The sequence below is a fragment of the Pangasianodon hypophthalmus genome, chromosome 12 (genome assembly GCF_027358585.1).
Source record: "Pangasianodon hypophthalmus isolate fPanHyp1 chromosome 12, fPanHyp1.pri, whole genome shotgun sequence".
Lineage (NCBI taxonomy): Eukaryota > Metazoa > Chordata > Actinopteri > Siluriformes > Pangasiidae > Pangasianodon > Pangasianodon hypophthalmus.
Genome location: NC_069721.1, coordinates 19,754,024 through 19,778,508, shown reverse-complemented (window position 1 = coordinate 19,778,508; position 24,485 = coordinate 19,754,024). Strand labels below are relative to the sequence as shown.

At 39.7% G+C, this 24,485-nt stretch overlaps 3 protein-coding genes across 4 annotated transcripts; 1 reads left to right on the top strand and 2 right to left on the bottom strand.

Moving 5' to 3' along the window:
• Window positions 1–112: 112 nt before the first annotated feature.
• wbp2 (WW domain binding protein 2) lies at window positions 113–8,165 on the bottom strand. Of its 2 annotated transcripts, none has more exons than XM_026914969.3 (8): window positions 7,952–8,165; window positions 4,996–5,104; window positions 4,176–4,311; window positions 3,669–3,761; window positions 2,862–3,011; window positions 2,446–2,541; window positions 1,890–1,966; window positions 113–931 (listed from the first exon to the last, which is right to left on the bottom strand). In XM_026914969.3, the coding sequence occupies exons 1-8, from the start codon at window positions 8,008–8,010 to the stop codon at window positions 884–886; spliced, it is 768 nt and encodes a 255-aa protein (XP_026770770.3). In that variant the 5' UTR covers window positions 8,011–8,165; the 3' UTR covers window positions 113–883. The 2 variants fall into 2 exon arrangements, with proteins under 2 accessions (XP_026770770.3, XP_026770769.3); XM_026914968.3 differs by having other exon boundaries at window positions 2,446–2,565; window positions 7,952–8,164.
• A 951-nt stretch (window positions 8,166–9,116) lies between these two features.
• bccip (BRCA2 and CDKN1A interacting protein) lies at window positions 9,117–11,962 on the top strand. The gene is made up of 7 exons (XM_026914967.3): window positions 9,117–9,296; window positions 9,458–9,532; window positions 9,699–9,779; window positions 10,170–10,256; window positions 10,392–10,579; window positions 11,308–11,473; window positions 11,594–11,962. Exons 1-7 carry the CDS (start codon window positions 9,168–9,170, stop codon window positions 11,762–11,764), a joined length of 897 nt encoding a protein of 298 aa, XP_026770768.1. The 5' UTR covers window positions 9,117–9,167; the 3' UTR covers window positions 11,765–11,962.
• A 706-nt stretch (window positions 11,963–12,668) lies between these two features.
• dhx32a (DEAH (Asp-Glu-Ala-His) box polypeptide 32a) lies at window positions 12,669–23,082 on the bottom strand. The gene is made up of 11 exons (XM_026914965.3): window positions 22,404–23,082; window positions 19,159–19,352; window positions 18,425–18,797; window positions 17,456–17,689; window positions 17,033–17,126; window positions 16,636–16,785; window positions 15,618–15,809; window positions 15,069–15,209; window positions 14,072–14,262; window positions 13,688–13,878; window positions 12,669–13,168 (listed from the first exon to the last, which is right to left on the bottom strand). The coding sequence occupies exons 1-11, from the start codon at window positions 22,683–22,685 to the stop codon at window positions 12,979–12,981; spliced, it is 2,232 nt and encodes a 743-aa protein (XP_026770766.2). The 5' UTR covers window positions 22,686–23,082; the 3' UTR covers window positions 12,669–12,978.
• Between the last annotated feature and the right edge of the window lie 1,403 nt (window positions 23,083–24,485).

Sequence of the window (24,485 nt, the reverse complement as noted above, 5' to 3'; positions counted from 1 at the left end):
CAAAAGGAGGAAAAGACTTTAAATGGACAAAGTGTCTGAAGAGAAATGGAATCTGTATTGCACTCTGAAGAGTGTATTTTAAAATGTTTGCTGTTAAAAAAAGACAACTCTGTAAACCAGACCTTTAATCTGGTACATGTTTAATTTAATAAAATATGTCCATTATGTTAGACAGCAGAGCTGAGAGCATGCTTGGATGGTTACACATTTTATAATCCAAATAAATTAAGTAAGAACTGTTTCACAGCAAGAAGTATTTGTGGACAAGATGTTGCTCAGATTGTACTGATGCATGACAAAAAAAAAAGGTAAAGTGCAGTGTTAGTTTGAGTCATGCTCCAGAGAACCACACAGACACGAGTAGCACAGGGACAGCGGATCCACAGGTACACCAAGGTGCCTTCAGGTTGAACACATTCAAGATACAGGGAAGGCTGTAAATTATAATGCCTGAACGAATACACAGCAATGATTAGTATTTCTCATCACAATCCAAACGTGCTGGCCCTGTATCTTATGAAACATGGCCAACTAGGCCGTCTCCAGAAAATAAACTCACAAATCAAGTCCAATATGCCGTCAATGCATTACAAATGCAAAATATAAGGTTAGGAAATCTCTGTCATCACTGTTGTGACTCCTGATAAGCCCTAAAACTTTAATTCCTTCTCACTCATGACATTTTTTTGCTTTTCCTCTCTTTCTTCAATACTGCCACAATTTACTGCTCATTGGAATAGACTCCTGGTGTGGATAGCAGAGTTAATTAAATGAAATGCTGCTCAGAAGGAGTGTGTGTGTGTGTGTGTGTGAGAAAGAGAGAGAGAGAGAGAGACTTGAGAGAGGAGTTTGAAGGCTGGCTTTGGGATTGCTGGTGTGACATTTACTGGTTCTTCTTGTCTTCAGGAGGTGAGTAAGGTGGTGGCTTGTCCTATTAAAAAGACAAACAACAAACCAAATATGATGTTCATAAATAATTAGTATGGAGATATGTCATCCTGTCTTCTATTTTGTCACTACACTGCCATCTTGTGAGGATGTTTGTACTGAAAATTGTAATTGAATAGAGCATAGAAAAAGGAGCAAAGCCATTACTGAAATAGAAGGCATAAGAAATCTCATTTGGAGTTTGCCAAAAGGCAAGTTGGAGACTCAGCAAACATGTGGAAAAGGGTGTCTGGTCAGATGAGACCAAAATGTAATGTTTTAGGCTTGGTTTGATAGAAACCCAACACTGCTCATCATCCTGAGAACACGATCCCCATAGTAAAGCCTGGTGGTGGTAGCATCATGCCCTGGGAATGCTTTTCATCAGCAGGGACTGGGAAAAAAGGTCAGGACTGAAGGCCTAGAGGAAAACCTGTTCCAGTCTGCAAGAGACTTGAGACTAGGGTGGAGGTTTACCTTTGAACAGAACAACCCTAAGCATAATGCCAAGCTACACTGGAGTGGTTCAAAACCAAGAAACACAATGTGTTAGAATGTCCTAGTCAAAGCCCAGCCCTCAGTCTGATTCAGAATCTATACCATGACTTGAAAATTGTTGTTCACCAACATCAATAAGATGTGTAAAACTGATAGAGACATATCCTAGGCAAAGGGAATGAATACTTATGCCAAATATGTCTGGTTTTTTTTGTTTGTTTTTTTTCATTAACCTTTGTGTCACAATAAAAATATTTTGCACCTTCAAATGTTAGACATAGTCTAAAGTCCATTTCAGTTCCAGGTTGTAACACTACAAAATGTGGAAAAGGTTCAAGGGGGTGAATACTTATGCATGGCACTTTACAGAGGATGTAGAGATGTAATTGTGTGTTGAATGGCAGGTTTTGTGTGAGATGTTGGATGCGTATGTTTGAGTGGGGTGATATCAGAGATAAACGTACCTCTGGCAGGTAAACGTGAGTAGGAGCAAGAGGAGCAGTGTTTGCACTGGCTGCTGCCTCTGCTGCTTTAGCCTCCGCTGAAAGAGAGAGAGATTACATTCATGCAAATTACAGCTAATAATTCATTACACCACATAGTTTACTATGCATCTGCTGAATAGCTAAGAAAAACAGAAAAATCCTTATCATGTTAATCTGCATCAGTGTTCATGTATTAAAATTTCTTAATCTGGAAATCACTAATAATAATGTGACTTGGTTACAATATTCACTATTCACTATATACAGATTAGATTATGAGAAAACCAAAATCAATCATTTATTATATAGCTGCTAATTCTCTTACAGGATTTCCTGTGGCTTAAAGTCTAGGAGAGGTAGGCATGATTAACACTTTTAATGTTGTTTTTATATGAAAGAATATTTTTTATTTTCTGCTCAGGCAATAAGCGCTCATCTAGAGCTGTCTCCATCCTATTTATATAATTGATGTTTATCAGGAAATTTTATTATTCCGGCCGTGAGATCTCGGATGTTCTCTGGCTGTGGTCCGGACCTGCAGGTGTACGTGGTAGGTCAGGGTCTAGAGGGGCTTGGGCCAGTGAGGCGGAGTAAGGTGGAGGGGGAACGTAGGCTGCAGCGCCATCAAAACCTGGAGGATTGGGATAGAATGCACCTAGAAACAAGCCAAAACATTCAGGGAAGCAGACAATCATCCATTTCCTCATCCAAGTGCCATTAAAATATTACGAACAGCATTAACAGTGAGGTAGAGTTATAATATGCATTTAGTTTATCTTAGAATATAGCTAATCTTTTCAGATCTTCTCAGATCATCTATGAACTTATCTATTAGAACAGTAGCTCTTTTAACAAGCATGCATGTTTGCTTGCCTTTGAAATAAGCAGGCATGGCCAAACCTGAGAGACCTGCATAATGATGTATAAGTCATTCCACCCATAGTGTATTACCTGGAGGTGGAGGAGCAGGGTACGAATAACCAGGGGGAGGTGGTCCAGTGGAGTAGATGCCATTAGCTGGAGGGGGAGGTGGGTAGGCGTACGCGCCGTTAGCCATGTATGGACAGCTAAAATTAGGGGTCACGGGCTGCCCCCTGGAGGCTAGGAGGAGAAATCACAAGTACAGCTCATACACATTTTGTTTGCGTTATGTATTTTTTTAAACATTTTTATGATTTTTTCCTTTCAGGCTAATTGAGTGCACACGCTGGTCAAAGTGCAAAAAATGGAGATGAAGATGAGGATTAGGAAATATACGATTAAATGCACAACAGGCATCATAAAATATTAGCTCCAACCATGTTATAATGTGTAGCCAGCCATGCACCATCAGCACTGGCTCAGCACTTAAGGATCTGGGCTAGGATCAGAAGGATAAAATCTCAACACTGCCAAGCTGCCATTATTGGGCTCTTGAACAATATCCTGTCATGGCTGACCCTGCAGTCTGACCCCAGCTTTGCAAAGAAAAGAATTTCACTGTACTGTCTATACATGTCACATGTTTCAGTAGACCAGGGGAAGGGGCTGGAGCATACGTACTGTTGTGTTTTTAATTTGTACAATTATTCAGTATAGGCACCTCTAAGCCTTTATTTGCTGTCTCGTGACTGTTTTTGACTGCAACAGCATCTGAATAACAACATACTTTTATACATGCTTACACCTACATGTACTTTTTTGGCCATTTTTGAATGGAAGTGCATTAATTAAGCAAACAATAGACCTGTAGAAATTGGGAACAGTAGTTATATTTACCCTGAGCAGCCACCTGCAACATGTACTGTCCAAATTCAATAGCTCCACCAGAGACAAAGATCAGCTTGAAGGTTGCAGAACCCTCCCAACCACCTAGAAAGCAAAAGACATCCAAGACATACCAATTCTTGTGTTTAATTAACACCAACGGAATATTTATTTCATTATTAGGTTCAAGGTTTGCTTTATCTTTCCTTACTGATGACTCATGTAGTTCAGTTAACGATTAGGGAACATGACACGGCTCAATTTCTCCCCAACTTAGCCCTAGCGCTATCATTTAGTACTCATGTCTGACAGTTCCTATAGTTATTTAGAACAGGGATTTTGAGGTTTCCTGCAAAATGTCTGAAATACACAACTCTAAAACACCTGACCGAACTCTTAAAGAGTGTAAGACTTTTGTGTTAGTGTTATACTGAAGTGCACTCAAACTTAATGTCATGGCATTTATGACAGATGCTTCATGCTGTCTTTGCTAGTTCAGAAACAGACTGACGTTTTTACCTCCTGGTTCAGCACTGACAGTGCCCTTGACGTAGTTGGCTCCGAGCACAGGTTGTTTGACCTCACAGCCCTTCATCAGGTAGAACGGCATCATGAATGACTGCAAAGCCTCTTTCCCCTTTGTCACAAAGATCACCTGACAAAAAATATGTTAATGTAATGAGTTATGTAATGAGTTCATGAGTACAAGCAGCAAATAAAGAACTGCTACATCAGGGAATTTTCAGGGTATTCAGTTTAAATCTGCAATGATGAGAAATTCCTCACTAACTCCTTCAATTCAGGACATAATTATCCAAATCTTATTTCTGGACACATAAATAAGAATGCTGATTAATAACAATATATGACAATATTCCATGTAGGTATTTTGTCAGATCTAACTCCCTACTTGAATTTCAATCTGCAGAGCCAGAATTAGGATTGCTCTGATCTATACCGTTCTGATTTTGGCTTCCTGGAAGAATAGACAGCATTATTTAAAAATACACCTAATAAATATGTAAGTATTTGACTGGATGGGGTAATAGAAAGCAGTCAGAAACAGCATTCAAAGACAGTGACAACATGGATTGCAACCGTCATGCGTAAGTAAATCATACATCTAGTCATGCGTCCATCCAGTAAGAGCAAATATCCAGTTGTGCAGTTTAGCTGAGCCTTTGACAGGGTTGAGACAAACAACAACATTCACGTCCTCATGTTTCATGTCCTGACTTTGACACAATCAAATAAATATTCCAACTGACATACTTATATATACTGTTCCTGCATGGATTTCAGATTAGTGAGTGATTTTTCCCCCTTTCATCATACCTACCCTGTATGGTGTGAGATAGACACTCCCTTTCCTGCTCTTCCTAAACAGGTCTGGCAAGCGGTCTGCATCGCTGAACATCAGCTCTACATTCTCATAGGACATCAAGACACTAAAGAGATGAGAAATTAGAAAAAATGTGCTTTTTTCTTCTAATAGTAGAACTTTGATTTAGATACCAAGCACTGTATCACTGTATCATGCCTGATACCAAAATGATACTGCTGCAAAAAAATAAAAAAATGAAAACACTCCTCATCACTTGGCATTCAATATTGAGAATTATTACTATGTAGTATTTCTGTTTTTGTTTGTTGATTGTTTCTTGGAGCATATGCTCCCATATATTACTGAATAAATGAGTCTTTACAACTGTATTATTTAGATGTGTAAATTAGCCCTGAAAGCTGAGTTTATTTGAAATTAACCAGGTTGCCTTAAACAGCATCATTTCAGATTCTTAGATTACAGTGTACATATTTGTGGTTTTAATATAAAATTTCTGTTTTGAATACCCGTGTGTTATCAGGTTCATTTAAAGGTGACTACACAAAAATAGGCTACAGACAGAATTCACTAACACAGCCACAAAGTGGCTTCATGGATCCTTTTGTAAAGCAAATAGGCTTAACAAAAGGATCCATGAAGCCACTTTGTGGTTCTGGCTCATCTATAGGCATGATACAGTTTCAACATATTGGGAACCTGTGGCATATGTAGTTAAAATGAAAGTGTTTAAAGCAGGCATAGATTACTGACCAGGCCTACTGGGCATGTGCCCAGGGGCCCTGGCCACTAGGGTGCCCTCGACAAGCAAGGATTTGAAGTGAATGAATAGGCCATTACACAACCCTGTCACACACAACACAATGCATAAAACACAAGCCAGTGAATGGAAAGTCACAGAATCTGAAATACATTCTGAAATGCTGTTGGCGTTTAGGGCTGAATTTTAACCAGTAAATTCACTGGTCAGGTCCCAAACCCTTTTTTAACTGGAGCTAAATAAGTGGGGAAAAAAAACATGGTTCACTGCACACACATACTAAGTGTGTGGATTGCTTAAAAAGTAAAGAGAAGCCAGAGAACCTCCACTTTCCCAATTGGATTAGATAAAAAATGAACACCGCACTAAAATGGGTCAAATCTCAACATGCCGTCACTGCTGGCCATTGAGTCAGAGCTTGTTAAAAAAAACTGGACTTCAATGATTTGGTGGATGAGTTTGAGAGCTGAAAAACAAGAAAGAAGGCAGTCACCTTACCTCTTACTCAGAGGTACGATTACCTTCTGTGCATCACAGAGACTACTCAAGCACTTGTAATAGTTATGTAATGTAGTAATACATGTGGGGTTTTTCTGCATGTGTTGTGTTGGCGGGATGGGGAGGTCAGGGGTCCATGCACTTGTGTATGAGTTGTGGGGTGGGGTGGCTAGGGGTCCATGCACTGTGTCCATGAGTAGCAGGTGGGGAGGTAGGGGTCCATCCTCTGGTTTATGAGTAGCAGAGTGGGGAAGTAAGGGGTCTATGCACTGGTTTATGAGTAGCAGAGTGGGGATGTCAGGGGTCTATGCACTGGTTTATGAGTAGCAGAGTGGGGATGTCAGGGGTCCATGCACTGATCCATGAATAGCGGGTGGGGAGGTCGGGGGTCCATGCACTGGTTTATTAGTAGCGAGTGGGGAGGTCGGGGGTCCATGCACTGGTCCATGAGTAGCGGGTGGGGATGTAAGGGGTCCATGCACTGGTCCATGAATAGCGGGTGGGGAGGTCAGGGGTCCATGCACTGGTTTATTAGTAGCGGGTGGGGAGGTCAGGGGTCCATGCACTGGTTTATTAGTAGCGGGTGGGGAGGTCAGGGGTCCATGCACTGGTTTATGAGTAGCAGAGTGGGGATGTCAGGGGTCTATGCACTGGTTTATGAGTAGCAGAGTGGGGATGTCAGGGGTCCATGCACTGGTCCATGAATAGCGGGTGAGGAAGTAAGGGGTCCATGCACTGGTTTATAAGTAGCGGGGTGGGGAGGTCAGGGGTCCATGCACTGGTTTATAAGTAGCGGGGTGGGGAGGTCAGGGGTCCATGCACTGGTTTATGAGTAGCGGGTGGGGAAGTCAGGGGTCCATGCACTGGTTTATGAGTAGCGGGTGGGGAAGTCAGGGGTCCATGCACTGGTTTATGAGTAGCGGGTGGGGAAGTCAGGGGTCCATGCACTGGTTTATAAGTAGCGGGTGGGGAGGTCAGGGCTCCATGCACTGGTTTATGAGTAGCGGGTGGGGAAGTCAGGGGTCCATGCACTGGTTTATAAGTAGCGGGTGGGGAGGTGGACCTGTATAGGTTCCGACGGAAGGGCTCAGGATTTCCTAATCTGTCCTCCCTTGAAAGGTAGAGTATTGAATTGCTTTCCACTAGTGAACTGTCAATAACTCATGTAACACTAGTAGAGCTGAACATATATTAACATTTTATCATTTTAACATTTTGGAGTGTGTAAAGAAGATACAACCCACAGATCAGTGCTCTACTACTAGGTGATGAAGTCATACACAACAGTGACCCTGTCCATGGTGCTTAAAAGGGTTAAGAGGCTTTGGGGATCGCGTGACCTGGTGAGAAAAGACTGCACTGGATCCTTCCTGGATACCTGGACCTCGCTTTAGTCTCTGTGTATTCACATTAATCAACTCAATCAATGGTTTCTAGAGCTTTTTTTTTTTTTTTTGTACTTTGGCCCCATTACAGACCAACGCCTGTGTGTTGCTACCTGACTGAGTCACTATTATCTTTCATAAGAGATAATCTGACACAGCAGCCACGGCTATACCAATGTTACACACTAACACAGTGTAGTCAGTCTGATAAGTAGTTTCCATGGGAACTGTTTTAGATAGCTAGTTACGTTAAATAAATAAAGGTTTGCGTTATTTTCCTTGCAGATGGCTAACAGCGCATGTTATTTACCTCTCACTGTTGTTGATGATGACTCCCCCTGCCTCCGAGTGATTCTGGTTTAAAGCCATTTTATCTCCACTGTTTTCTCTTACATCCACAACAGATAGTGCGACACAGATCCTTCCAGCGCTATCAGAAACTCGGACAAATAATCCGGAGTTGAAAATGTTTTGTAACGGTGCACCTGCACTTCCGGATCACGTAACGCCCACCGCGTGTCGTCATGGCAACGTCAGGAAGAACGCGGAAATTTCCCGAAAGTTCTCCCTCCGCTGTTTGTTTGTTTGTTTGTTTGATTGATTAAAAAGGGGACTTATATATTTTACCTTCTTTAATGTTAATGAAAAAAGCAAAAATATCCATAAGCTTCTTTCAACAATTAGAAAATACGACTTACTGTGAAGTAGTATTACCATGACAACCGCCCCCCCCCAAAGAAAAACACCTTAAGGGATGCTTTAAATGATTAAATTATTATAAAACTACAACTAATGTTTTATGTATTTTATGTATGTCTAGTGTTACCTGTTGCATGAATTAAATTACTGAGAATATTTTGTTAAAAAATAGGTCTATTAAGTGTACTTAATGTTACTCAGTGACCTTGTACATGCATTTAGATTATTTTAATATTGATTTATTTTTTATTGGTTGAAATTCTACTAGTAAATAATTTGTACATTGCCACCCATCATCTCCCCCTTTAACACGCCCAATTCAAAGCTCTCTTTTATGTCATTTCTTTAGATACATTTAAAGTTTATTTTGTTTTGTTTTTTACTATAATTTTAATTTATTTAATTTCGCTTTCATTAATTTTGTTCTATTGCCAAAAACTACAAGGCACTATGCTACAATAGCTGAAAAGAAATGAATGTTTTACCGGCTTTATTTTATTACAATTCTTACATATATTCATTCTTACATTCTTAAATGTGAACGTAAGAACATGTAAGCCGTGCACTTTTACCTTTATTTTGTATAATGTTACCTTTATTTTATTTTCGTCACCCCACTTCCTCCTCAAAATGGTCTCTTCCATTTCCTCAGGCTGAAGAAACGCCCGCCATGTTGGCTCTATTTCAGCGGTTACGTCCAATAGAAAATGCATTAGATTTAGAGCCGGAATGGTGGCCCAAGAACGACAGTTTGCTTTGTATATAACTCAACGTGTGTAACTTCACCCCCTTTCCCAGCGTGTGTTGTAGCTCGTCTGGGCAGCAGCATGGCTTCCTCTGCGAAAAGAAGAGCGATTGGAAGCGGAGAAAATCCTGAAGACAGCGATGACAGCTTGGATGAAGGATTAGAGGATTCCTTAGAGGAGAGTGAAAATTCAGAAGAAGAAATAAACGAGGTAAATTAGCGCTGAATCCCAAAATGTCTCAGTCCAGTGTTGACAAGCTGTTGACCTGCCTTGCTAGCTAACGTTACCACTGCTAATAGACAGCTTGGTGAGTGTTTATTTAGTCTAAACATTAGGAATTTTTCAGTATTTGTGAAAATGTTTGTTTTTAGGAAGTTGTGGTGGATTTTGAAGCACACACGATATCAGACAACGATTTCAACGGCATTAAGAAACTGCTGCAACAGGTACATCTGTGGCTTACAAACACGCAAACTTTTAGCATTTAACTTATAGCATATATATATATATATATATATATATATATATATATATATATATATATATATATATATATATATATATTAAAGATAATTGATAATTTAACAAGTTATGATAACATTGTTTCTCCAGCTTTTCCTGAAGGCGCACGTGAACACCTCTGAGCTCACTGACGTCATCATCCAGCAAAATCACATAGGCAGCGTCATCAGGGTGAGACATTAATCCATATTTTATATTAATTTATTTGAAAGAATTGTTTACTAGGTTTTATTATTAGTAGTCCTAGTGCTTTTATTTATCTATCTATCTATCTATCTATCTGTTTTAGGTGTACAGCTAGGGTTTTAAATACAATATGCTGTAGACTAGAGTTCAATGTACTTTGTGAAAGGATGTTTTGTGTTGTTGAATTGGATAAAACGTAATCAACTTTTGTTTCTAAGTGCTGAAAAATTGTGATACTTAACTGTGTTTTCAGTATTGAGCAAAACAGTTGTTCATGATTTTAGCCATTCTGATACAGCCCTATTATGAAACAAATGATGTTTTATTTGAGAGTTGATGTTGGGTTTGTGTATCTGTTTGTGTATCTGTTTGCAGCAAGCTGAGGTGCCTGATGACAGCGATAATGAAGATCCAGACGAAGTGTTTGGGTTTATCAGTATTATAAATCTGACTGACAGAAAGGTAGAAACCCAGCATTTGAAGTAGATTCTGAAAATGTATAGTAGATCATAGCATATATAATTGACTTCTTCATTTCCTGTCAAATAAATTTAGCTTATTTCTTCCTAATAATAAATGTGTGTATGTGTTGAACAGGGTGTGGAGTGTGTGGAGCAGATTAAGGAGCTGGTTTTGGGGCAGTGTGAGAGAGTGTGCTCGGCTGCTGTGCAGGAGCAGTTTCAGCAGGTTATGGAGGACACGTCTCAGAGTGTTGGCTTGCTGCTCAGTGAGCGATTTATCAACGTCCCCCCACAGATCGCCCTGCCACTCTACACACAACTGCTGTGAGTATTCAGAGCATTCCTCTGAGCATTCAGATTTATATGCTACTGCTTTTTTTTTCTTCTTTTAAAAGAGGTGGAGAGGAGGAGCTAATGTGTTGGTTAGAAAATTAAATATTAAACATTAATATTACAGGTCTAGAGGCACTTTTGAAAATTGGAAATGACCCCTTTAAACTGAAGCGACTAAAAATTGATGCTTTAGCTCAGTTTCCTAAAATCATCTTAGTGAATTTCTTTGGGGAAGAAAAAAATGAGAATTGATTTTAAATTTATTTTAAATCATAGTCAACTAAGATGTTTCCATGTTCAAAATGGATAACAATAGATTTCTTCTATGTCAGATGTAGCTACTGTTCATTTTTTTCAATAGATATTTTAACAGATTTTTAGGCCTGTTGCTAGCTGGTGGTAGTAGGCTACTTTTAATTTTAGCCTTGTAGTTCTAGTGTAAAATGTCATGGCTGATCATATACATTTGAGCTAAGTGTAAAAGGACATTTTATTTCTCAATTCTCTTAACAGTAAGATGGAACATTTACAGTTAAACTTTCCCATTTTAGGCTTAATCTGTGGTTCATCTTTTAGTAACCGTACTGGTTTAAAGGAGCAGTATGTAACTTTTAAAGCTGCTGCTGCATGTTAAGTGAAACTGCCGCTTGAACGTTGAAATCTGAGCTGCGTCTCTTTGTGTAAAGGGTATTAATTTTTTTTTTTAACTGTTTGGACAGTGAGGAGATGTCTGAAGCACAGAGGACCAATAAACCCAGTGGGAAATGTCACTACTGTCTGATGATCAGCAAAACATGCCAGGAAGCCAAGAAGAGCATCCCAGCGAGAGGGCCTGCCAAAGAAGCGCCCATGTTCGTCAACGCAGAGGAGGAGTTCTTTTACGAGGTACAGAAAAAATAACATCCAGTCAGTTTATCTCTGTCACTTTCATCAATATGGACATCTTAATATATCTGCACATCATTCTTCTTATGGATCTAATGGCTTGTTGTCTGTCAATCACAGCAGGCTGTGGTGAAGTTTCAGTACTCCGTCCAGGAGGAAGCTGATTCGTGTCACTCAGGACGATGGTCGTTCGATGATGTACCTATGAAACCCTTCCGGACAGTGTGTCTGATCCCCATGGAGAGAATGCCAGTAATCATGGACAAGCTGAAGGACTATCTCACAGTCTGAACACAACGCAACACGCTTCCTCATCAGCCTTGTGTCTGAGTCTTTCGTCTCCCTATAATATACCCTTCTTAAAAACTGTGACGGACTACTGTGTGGACACGGCCAGGATCGACACCTACCAGTGCTCTGTGTCAAAAGATTATCCATCAGGACCTCAAAGTCTGCTGAACATCTTCAATTAAACACATTTTACCAAGATCTTTACTGAGTCGAATTGATTTGATTGTGGACTATTTGATGACACATGACTATTTGTCTGTTCTTCAAAGCTGCTGTTAGACTGAGGAGTTGGTTTATTAAACAAGAGTAGATCAGTGTGCTGACAGATACAGACAGACAGACAGAAGTAGACAGACAAAAAAAAAAAAGAAAACAGCAATGGCCAGACAGATAGCTAGATAGATTTAGAAGGACAGAGAGACAGACAGAACTAGACAGATAGATACAAATAGATAGATAGAAATGGAATGGTAGACACAGGCCTATGTAGACAGACATAGCAACATAACAAAAAGAGATAGATGGACAGAGAGATAATCGATAGACAGACACATGGATAGATGGACAGAGAGAGATAGAAAAACAGACAGACAGATAGATGGACAGTCAGATAGAGGGATAGATAGTTAAAAACAGACAGATCTAAAAAGATAGACAGACAGACTTGGACAGATACCGATAGACAGAAAAATGACAGATAGCATGATAGTTAGATGGATAGATAGACAGACAGAAATAGACGGAAATGGACAGAACCACGGACAGATATGGAGGAGGTGTGTCTACTTACCTGTCTATCATGGTGCATGTGAAGATTAGGTTTAATAATCAGTAAATAACTAGCTTCAGCTAACCTCGGACCAAAATTGCTGACTGCACCTTTGATAACTAATCAGTGTGCTACTTACCGGGTACACCTCCGTGAAAGTTTATTGGCCAGAAATCCGTGCTGCATATCATTTGAAATTAACAACAAAAATACATTTCTCAGGGAAGATTTCTTAATATTGTCTATCTATACTAAATATTTTACATTATATCTGTACAAGTTTCAGAGACTGGTCATTAGAATCGAATCATCTTCCACTCTCAGCATTTCACTCCAGGATATTGTTTTTTATGCTGAGTAGTACATAAATGCTGAAAGATTCAACACTTGGCATAATTGTCCCAGGTCAAGGGTTAGGGTCCAGACTACTGCATGTGCATTCACATTACTGTATCACACATCTGTCATAAGACTGGGACTCCTGTCCTTTTGGTGTCTCTTTAATAACAGGATGCGTTTTCTGTTTGCTCTTTTTACTCCCAGTCTCCTTGGTGTCCAAAATATGCTGCAGGAGCTCCTTACACTCACTAGGCGGCAGGTTGTAGAAGAAATACTGCGGTGCCACTTGGATGAACCTGCACAAACAAACAAGCAACAAGACCAAGTCACTGCAACGAGTCATTTCTTTTGTTCAGTTGCTGCTGAGAGACCTCTTAATTATCAAGCAGAGATTTTACATAGGTTTACATTATATGTTTATTTGCTGGCTATTTTAATATCAGGAAAAAAGTTGTATTTGTAATTACACGTATGCCAAACCTGAAGCCCTTGAGTCTGAATCTTTTCAGTAATGAATGAGATTTGTTTCTCTCTAGTTTAGTTGAATCAGCTGAATCAGTGAGTTCACTAGTGCACTAGGGATTAGTGTGAAAAATAATTATTTTTCTAAACACAGACGTACGAGCATGTTATTAAAAGAACAACCACGTAGTAACGGGTATTATCTATTTTTGCATTGCTGAAGCAGGTATTTATCTTGGGTGGCGAATTAGTGAATAAATCTAAACATCATTTAACTGAATGGATTGAGTCACTGAAAAGATCCCAAAAATATCACCTCTACAGGAAAAGAAAAAGAGCCATTAATGACTTACACTTTGGGTGAGATTTGTGTGACTGTACGGATGCAGTTGCTGTTGGAGAGTGTGAACTCGTGAAACAGCACCCACTCAGGCAGGCCAAGTTTGTGCGCTTTGACCCCATAAGCTGAAAGACGGTGAAGCTGTGCCACATGCTTATTGCTCAGCATGAAATAGTTTCCAGAGCCGTCCACATCACGAGCAATCTGACCAACACAGAGGATACAGTGCAACAGTACTGTGACAGTGTTATTCCTTTATATATCTAGAGCTATTAGGTTTTAAATAGAGATATTTCATTTGAGTATTCAATGCTATCCTAAACCTGGGTTTATTAAACTGGCATGATGAGCATGTGTAAACATATTTGTTCTAATTTCCCTGGATGAACAAATATACCTGCATGAAGAACCCAGCCAGTAGTGCTCGCTTGACATTGAGCGTGTTTGTTTTGGTGCCGAAGGCTGGCTCGGAGATCGGGAGCTCCAGTCTCTTCAGTATGTCAGTCAGCTCGGCCCTTATGGCGTCTGCAGTCTGCAGAGCTGCGCAGCACAGAAAGTAATCCTGACACCACTTCTCCTGTGTGAAATCTGGCACACCAAAACATAGCACTCATTTACACTACTGTGCATCTTTACTGTGTGTTAAAGCAGTCAGATTCAACATTCAGAAAAAGGCTTCAAATCTGTAGTGGGGAAAGTGGTTACAGTATATTTAAAGTATACTTAGGTCCTACAGCAGTTACAGACCATGACAGAAGCATATAAAATTCTTTTTGTGAATGAAGCAATAATCTGTAAATAAGTTAAAAGAAGTTTTCACACACACATGAACACGTAAGGGCAGCATGAGGAACCCAGAGCAAACCCAACCCAATACATGTGAAACTCCACATTAACATTAACCGAGCTCAGGACTGAAGCGTGCAAGCTCAAATCAGACTCTTGTACAATGTCTAAGCTTGTGAGCTTTGCTGAAGCTGTAAGGCACCAATGCTACCTGCTGCACCACCATGCCACACCCCCCACCCCCAATTCAGGTTGTAAATGAAATTATTGAACAATAAACTATTGCTGAACCTCAAGTCAAGTTATTTTGACCACATACATCTGGCACAGCACACAGTGACACGAAACAACGTTCCTCCAGGACCATGGTGCTACATAAAACAACACAGAACTACATGAGAGCACACAGAACTAAATAGGACTACACAGGACTACATGAAGTGCACATGTACAAATGTGTGCATGGAGCACAAGACAGTACAATAATTACTAAAACATGACAAAAGGCACAGTAAGAGAGTGCAGCGCCGACCAGTACACAGTTCTAGTGTGCAAATCTATCGCTTTAAGGATTAAAGGTGGATTTGGACACGAGCAGGTCCACTCACATGGCTCTCGCTGGCTGCGTTTGTAAGTGTTGTAGATGTTGATCAGAGTGAAGTGGTCTCCCTCTGGATGATACAACTTCACGTGACACAGCATCGCTTCTGTTTCCATGCCAACAGGGGGCTCTAGGAAGCAGCTTGGAGCTGGAGGAAAGAATGGAAAACGGGATGCACTGGGTGATCAGTATTGAAATAAAATGATTCCTGTGAAGTTGGCAGACTATTATCTTGAGTATAGGTTGCCTAAGAAATATGATTTATCCACATATTATTGTGCATAACAAAAATACATTTAAAGTTAGTACTTATGATAAAATTGCCTAATTATTAAAGTGTCTGTGGTTTACACTATGCAAAGATTTATACTACATTCTAACAAACAGCTCCGGACAACAACATCCCGAATCTGCCTGAACCTGGACCAATTCCCACTGGCAATGGTTTTTAGGCTAATCTTAATCCCCATTCAGAGATCAAAAGCTTACTGAGAAATGCAGCTAGACTACTAGACCTATGTCATCATTCCTGCTCATGGGGTTTCATTTTCTGTACCTGCTAACATGGCTGCAATGGTTAACACTTCACTGGCACAATCAAACTCGCACGACGCTAACAGAGCTTTAGCCATCTGAGGGTCTAAGGGGAACTCAGACATTATGATCCCGATCTCGGAAAGGTTTCCATCATCATCCAAAGCTGCAAGATAATCCAGCTCTTCTAAAGCTTGCATTAAGCCTTCAGGATCTGAGGGAAACAGCACGAGAAACACATTTCATCGATTATCCTCGACTGCATCGATTCATAAGGCTATGATTCAATATTTCATGATATCATTGTATCTATTACAATATCAATATGATACAATTAGATTTAGTAGCCTTTGATCTATATGGAAAATAAAGTGTTTATTGCACATTATCACAACTAATAATGAAATTACAGTGCTCGTCATTTTTTTATATAGAATCCATAACTGTATGGCTAAAGACAAAATGAATAAACCTTGTACAAGAGTCTAATTTGGGCTTTATTAAACAAATAAGATCATGCATTTCCATGCTTTATGCATGTTCCTTAAAATATTGTTTTAAGCTGTAATTCTTTTGTAAAATTACAGCACCTATTTCATCTATCTGGCTTTAGAAATCTGATGGCCATGATCCTGTGTCCTGGTGCTTGAACCCTCTCTTCCTATTCATTGTGTGTGCCTGCCTAGTGAGCTCAGCTCTTCATCTGGGTCAGAGCTCGCAGAACCTCAGGCGTTTCTCACATAGGCTGAGCTCATGCTACAGAACAATGAACTGATTACTGCTGTCAAAACGGCTAACACGCATCGCTAAACACCAGCACCATGACACATCAGTGTTAAAAAAAAAAAAAATCGCACTTGTGTACCATTGTATGAGGACACACAGCTCTCATCTTCTCTAGCTAAATTCTATCTTTTATGTTTTATCTATTCATTTTATGTTCAAATATTACTGACCAAGCCCCTGGCTAAAACTGCTTTCTTGATGAATGCAATATTATTAACACAGGTGCATTAGAAACTCATGTCTTCATGGCTGACCTGGCCTGCTGATGAAGTCACAGCGTCCGATTCCAGCCACCTCCATCCTCTTGAGGAAGAGCACAGCCGAGGTGATGTTTGCTTCTAGGATCCGAGCAGGAATCTCAGTACAGAGCTCTGTCTCCTCAGGGTACAGGCAGAAACACTTCCCTATTCAAGCCCAAACCATTATACATCAATCTTAACAGATACCACTCAATCTTAACCTGGTACTAAGTAGGCCATAGAATATAGAAGCAGCATTAAAAGTGTAATTACGCACACTGATACTTAAATAAGGATCTTGTATTGTTTTTGTTGATTTAGATTTGAATTACTCCTGAGTAAGGCCTTGTGCTCTCCACTTAATAGACTTAATAAAATTAACCTGACCTGACTAACAGGATTTCCTGCTCACCTGCTGATCCAGCCAGCTGTTTACGGATCTCTGCCCGACATCTACTGATGGGTCTGATCACCTCAGAGCTGGCTCTCAACCGTGGGTTATACACCTGCAAAATACAGAAGTGACGCTGAGTGATGGAGTTAAAACACTGTGACATTTTGATTTTCAGCAGTACTTTTAATATTAAATCATGTGCTGTAAATGTCAGGCTGTCATTAAAGCTAAAGCATGAGATTTTTAATAGACCAGTGAAATCTGGGCCAGTGTAAAAAATTTTTTGACTAACCATTTTCACTAGTAACCTTTTCTGACTATAATACGGTTAACAAACAAACAAAAAAAAACATTAAAATTATGATCTGAATTTGTTTCTCAGTGCAACTGGAATAAATACAGCAGTAAACAAAGCGTTATCTTCAAACCTTCATCACTTACAAATCTCTTCTCGACGCCAGTGTCAATCACAAAATTGACCGTGTCCACTGACCAAAACATGTCTTCTGACTGACTGCAGGACAGAAAGACCTTCCTGCCTTTCTTTTGGTGCTGTGTGACTGGTGGGCAGATCCCAGCGTGGCCTGGGCACACTGCCACTGGCACCAGCTCTCCGAGATTACTGCTTAACCTGGATGCTTCTTTAGCCAGAAGACTACAGGCACAGCCTACATCCTAAAACACACACACACACACACACACACACACACACACACTGATATCAGTAGAACTAATGTTCACTGCTCAGTTAAACATAAATTCTTCAAAAAGGAACCCCACATAAATGACAAGCCACATTAAATAGTAATAAATGAGAGCTGTACAATGAATCATAATTTTGGCTTCCTTAATTAAACATAATCAAGTATGAAATTGCAAAGTTTAATTAAGGTTAGCTACTTGGCTAACATCACTTTTTTTTTTTTTGACTCTGGAAATTTAAAACACAAGTTTCCCATTCATATGTGTGACCATTTTTGGTTATACACCATGGTGATGTATTTATTTTGTTATTTATACTGAATCTAATTGTTTGAATAAACTGGCATTTAAAATTCATGCTGTTCTATATATTTATACATTGACAGGATTTATACTTTCAGAAGAATATAGGATTGTATTATACAATGTGGAAACAACTGCATGGTAAAATGCAATAATACTGCAGTTAGCTGAAAAATCATGATAATACGGAACAAAATAATAGTGCTCAAATATAACCAACAGTGAACATAATACAAGTAAAAAAAAAATTGGAAAGGACTGAGTAAACACTATCTATTACCTAGCCAGCCTGTCATGCTTAATTCCTAGTTAACACACTGATTTGGATGAGAAAATGACTGGCTGATGATTGTCTCTTCCTTTGCAATCGTAAAAATGACTAAAGAAATGGATCAGCACCCGGACCTGCACTGAGGCGAGGAACACAGCTATGTCCCCGGGCTCTTTGGTCCTGTGCACCTCCAGGACGAGTCTCAGAGCTGCACAGAAGCTCTCCGTACTGCCTCGGCTGCTGTGGAGAACTTCAGGCGAGCATGGTGCCTCCACATGCAGGTGAGCTGCATCGCTGAAGTGTGTGAGGAGTGTGTGCGAGGCTGGCGTGACGGATAGCAGGACCACCCGAAGCTCTGCACGCTGCAGGAGCACCTCCCGAAGCAGAGCCATTAGGAGGTCTGTGCTCACGGTGCGCTCATGGGCCTGATCGATCACAACCACACCATAATGCTCCAGTAATGGGTCGGACATCAGCTCCCTCAGCAGCACGTCATCGGTGCAGTACCTAAAGCAAACATGAGGATGTTAGTAATCTAAGCTTGGGTTCACAGTAGTTTGTGAGTAAAGTGACTAAACAGATCCTAGCTATTTGCTGTAACATTATTAAAGGTTGTGATACGCAAGGAATAAAACACAATGGAGCATCATGTTAAAGACAGGACTGTTACACTGGAGACTCCTTATATACATGTTAAAGAAATGTCTCTTTACAGAAAGCATCATCATATATACATTTACTGTACATGTTTCTTCAATAAATAACAAAAATAAGAAATGGACAAATACACAAACATATTCTCCAATGGTCTGTACAAGTCATTCTTGTCATAATGTAAGAAAAAATCAGTGAAAATAATGTGTTTTACCTGAGAACAGTGTCAGTGGAGCAGCAGTTCTCCAGTGGAATGCTGTAGCCCACCTCATGGCCGATATTGACATCCATCTCATCAGCTACACGCAGGGCCAAATCGACAGCCTGCTGTCTCTGGATCTGACTACACACCACGACACCATGCTGGTACCGCGCTGACAGACAGAACTCTGCACACCACTGTGGAACCTATACACCAAGCACACACTTGTTCATTCGCACACACCTCAATAATGCACAAGGTCAAGGTCCTGATTACAGGAAATAGGACCTAACAACTCCCTCAATTCCCAGCCACTGAGATATTTTATGATTTAGAGATTCTGTTTATGACAGGATGTTATTTATCAGGATTGAAATCCAGCCAGGGGATCTGACAAGTGCATTTGTATCGGGTATCAGTCCAATACTGTGCTTATTTGCTCATGCCAACATCTGATACCATGTGATACCATGTGACACTATGTGATACCATGTGACGCAAGCCTAGTGTACGTTGCCATGCTAATGAACAGACAATCAGAAATGACAGTGATTTGGATGCATTTCATGCTTAACTATCAAAGCAAAGCAAACTGTTCTCTGTGCAAAATTATCAAGAGGAGGAAAGACAGAATCTTCCTACAATACAAGTAATCTGATTAAAACAACTTATGCCATTTAAACACTATCTTTAAAAGAGAGTTGGGCATCAAGTCTGCTCATTAAAAATGATAAGAAAATGGCAAGAATAGTGTGCAAACTGAGGTGTATACAAGCATGGGAGCATTGAAGGAAGTGTGCAGAGAAACCTTTGCATGTGAGAGCACTTCAGCTCTGCGAGCACTGAGACACGAGTGCTCACCAGGGTCTACATATTGTTTGTGAGTCAAGATGCAATTCTTGAAACCTCACGCTTATTTTTATAACCACGGTTGCTGATACTGCTCTACATCTTTTATGGGTTAATTTAAGTCAGGCTTGACTGGACCACAGTGAATGGTGGTCTTTTTTACATGGATATTCATCAAATTTAAAACAATTACCCCTGCTATTCAGGATATTAAGCCATCACCATTGGAGTTAGGACACTCGGTCAAACGTCAGCGCCATTGCATAGGGGGCAAGTGGACACTGCTGACATTGGGTGGGGGTGAGAGACTTTGGACTATATGGATTAGTTGATTTACTCTATATTTTGCATCAGGTTGCTTATGCTTATACTAGCTGTTGTTAAATGCATTGGTCTCCATCCATCCATCAAACACAGGTTTGGAGTAAACCCAATCCAATTAAAGTGATCCATCAAATAGGCAAAAAAACTACAAGAACTTAATCATAAATATATCATCACAGACTTCCACGCTATGCTTTATAGCCTCTGTGGGTTCCCCAGACCACAGTTTGAGAACCACCAATCTGTAAACCCCAATATGTAACACAAACAACAAGTGCATACCATGGTTCTCAAAGTAGGTTCAGGCAATCCACAAGTCTGTAACGTACAGCCATTATTACTGACATCATGATGGTAAAAATCGTTTTCAACTACTACATAGCAATAAAAAGTTTATTATTTTCTAATCTTATACTTAATTTGAATCTAAAGCTTAACAACTTCAATCTAAATTTAATTTAAATAAAACAAGTGCCACTACTATATTTGAAATGTTTCAACACTGGTTTGTGCGTGTGAAGTTCAGGAATAAAAAGCTCTACTGACTCCAAACAAATTTCTCTAATATTGGAAGATATTGGATTATGTTAATAAAATAGGTCAGTGCTAAGATCATTAGGAGGTTTGCTGAAATATTGTATGTATAAACAGTCTGCACTGTTTCTACAAGTCCCAAATCTGAGGCTGAGATTATTTTGTTTGGTCTACTTGTTTTCAGCAGTAAACCCTTAAGAAGCTTCAGCTGGTAAAGTACATGAAGCAGAGTCTCTGGCATTTCCAGCTGGAATGTGCTTATTCATGCAAATCAGATCTAACTTGAGCTCAGGGTGACCCATGTCTTCAGGTCAATGAGTGTGTTTGAAATAGTAAATAGCAGTGCAGTGTAAAGTTTCCCCTTTATATATTTAGAGGCCCATTATCAGCTTGCCTCTTGTTAACAATGCACACACAATGAACACACCAGGCCCTCGTCATGCTCTGTGATCAGTTGGTCATTTACAAACTAACATGGGGCAAATAAGGCCAAAACCTTTGGGTGAACTCCAAATGTAGAATTAAGAAAATTGCACGGCCTGGAAATTTGACACAATGAATGTCAGTCATGAACATAGTTCATTCAGTAATGTGACCACATGGATGCTATCCATGTAATAGCCCTTTCCACCTCAACTCTGATCCCATCTCTGAGAGGTCTATTACTATTATGCAATTCATGCAGACTTAATGAGCCATATCTAGCTCATAGTTATTTCAATCAATATAGCGTTGGTATTTTATGATCAAATCACCTGAGTACTAGAGACTAACATCTATAATGCCAATACATTGTATAATTATCATGATAAGATGAAATGTTCAGATCAGCTTCCCCTCCTCTCAGTGGGCACAGACTCACCTAAACTGGACAGATGAAGTTTGCAAAAGGGTTGCCTGGTCTTTTCCTAATCTTCAGCTATCCAGTTTTGGTGAGCCTGAACCCACTGGAGCTGACAGAATTGGACTGTGGTGTGATCTGCTTCAAGGTTCGATATGTTGTGTGTTTTGAGATGCATTTCTGCTCACCACGGCTGTCAAGAGTGATTATTTGAGTTACCGCAGCCTTCCTGTCAGCTCTAACCAGTCTGGCCATTCTTCTCAGTCCTGTCTCATCAATATGGCATTTCCACCCTCAGAATTGCTGCTCACTATGTTTGTTTTTCACACCATTCTGTGTAAACTGTAGAGGTTTGTTGTGTGTGAAAATACCAGGAGATCAGCAGTTTCTGAAATACTCAAACTCAAACAATCGTGCCATGGCTGAAGTCACTGAGATCACACTTTGCCCCCATTCTGATGTTTGATGTGAACATTAACTGAAGCTCTTGACTTGTATCTACATGATTGTATGCACTGTGCTGTTATCACGTGATTGGCTGCATGAATGTGAGTGCATGCATAAATTTGACTTGCCTAAGTGCTCTTGCCTTCCAGCTTCTCCACCAACTTGCTCAAACACTTTGCACATAAAAGCACTGCACTGGTATTTAAAAAATTGTCAGAATTTTAAAAGTTTCACGTAAAGTATCATTTAAAAGCCATTATACCTGTGTACTTTTGCCAGTTTTTGTTGTACCCGAGATGATGACGAGCTGATTGGCTTCTAAAACACTCATAAACTCCTGTCTCGATGCCCAGATGGGGAGCTGGTGTCTCTCCTTCAGCAGTTTATAATACCGCGAGGAGTAGGGAAGACCATCAAACTGGTTCAGCTCCAGATCATCTCCAAACCCGAAATCCTCATCCACCTCTTCTAAACTCTTCAGAGAAGTCGTGTCATTCATGTCCACACTTTCTCCGTCGGAAACACCGCTGCTGCTCTGCGCCATGGCGCACACAGGCGCGTCTGGAGAGCCTCACAGTGCCACAACAGTGGCGTCTGCCTGAGTCTCCACAAACACACTTACAACAAGCATTTTCCTGCCCTGAAACACTCCCAACGCGTCGGTCACACGCCAATGTTGGATTGTTATTGGATTGGATAAGCGATCAGACTGTTGTTTATAGATTTTCGGCCCCTCTCATGACTGCGCGCGTTGCTCTCCTACCCACGTGTTGTGTTGTGTTGTGTTATGTGTTCTGCTACACGGATTTAGTGAGCATGGGAGGCACCACAGTGTCTGACTGCTCACCATGTGATCATTAATCCCTTCTCTTGTCCTTGCTCTATCTGTCGAGATGTCCTAGCAGGGGTTCTGAGCATGCGCACTTCACTTTTCCACTCCTAGACATGCAGCTCAAAGTACTTTATAGTGCAAAAAAACAGAAATACAGAAACAAAGGGTAGGCAAAAGTGTACACAAATAAAACCAGGAAAATAATAGAAATGCAAAATATAGTTACATGCTAAAAAAAAAAAAAAAAAAAGACATGGTGAATTGAGGTCATTTTCAGGTAACTGGGACAGTTTATAATTTAGCAGCATTTATTTTCTGGTCTGAAGAGTGAAAAGTATAAACTTTTTGTTTCTTATCCCATACAGTGGAACTGCTTGGTAGAAATAACATGTGACACAACATAATTCATGTGACATCAGATTAAGTGGGTGTGGTCAGCATCAAACAGGAAGCTGCCTCTAAAAGTCTTGGGGAAGGAAAAATGACACATGTTTTGTTTTATCCATAAGGTTATAAAATTGTCATGCAAATATACATGAACTACTGTAACAAAATAGGCACAGATATTATTTGTATATGTATATATATTATATAATTTAATCATTTTCAAGATGATTAATGAACATGGGTGGGTATTTTGGGACAGCTTGGTAGAGTCTTAAAATAGAATAAGTGGAGAGAAACAAAGTGTATCAATTCATAAATGAATGTTGTTGATGTCTTTTTTTAAACCCTGTGTTATGCTGCTACTGCAAGAAATAAATTATAAAATGTTACGCATCCTTTAGTGGTGGCTTTCTGAAGTGATGAATACTTAATTTGTTCATACTGAATTTTAGAAAACATTGGTTATGAATGTGGAAAATACTGCAGATCAACCTTGTTACTGCTGTATAGGAATTATAGAATGTTACTTAGGTCAACATCGTAATCTTTCAACAGGCACACAATGAAATACTTGTGCAAAAATGATTTTTTAAAATGTTAATTCTTATTAATTGGATCACATTCAACAGCCATACACTGATTTTTTTTGTTTGTTTGTTTCATATTCACCCTTTAGATTAGGAGCTACAAATGTCTACTGGCCAGTTGAGCTGCCTGTTTAAGGTAGCAGTAGAAGGCGCTACTGAGAACAATTTACCAGTAGTACAGTTTTACTTTTGCAACTACAAATGTAATGATTTTTGAATAAAAGCTTTTCCAAGTTTTCAGATATAAAATTATAATCAAATGTTTTTAAGTATTTAGTCTCCCACACACAGAAAAGATCATAACCAGTCTGAGTACACTGTCTTCTAAGATAATAATAAAAATTAAAATAATAATAATAATAATAATAATAATATCAACAAGCAAATACAACAAAATAAAATATACTGCATGTCCTACACGCATAGTTGGAAACTTCATTCTACATATTTTAAGGAAGAATAGAGATGACAAGACAGGAAATCAAAACACAATTTTAAATTGGGTGAAACTAAGAATTTATTAGGATGGAATAACACA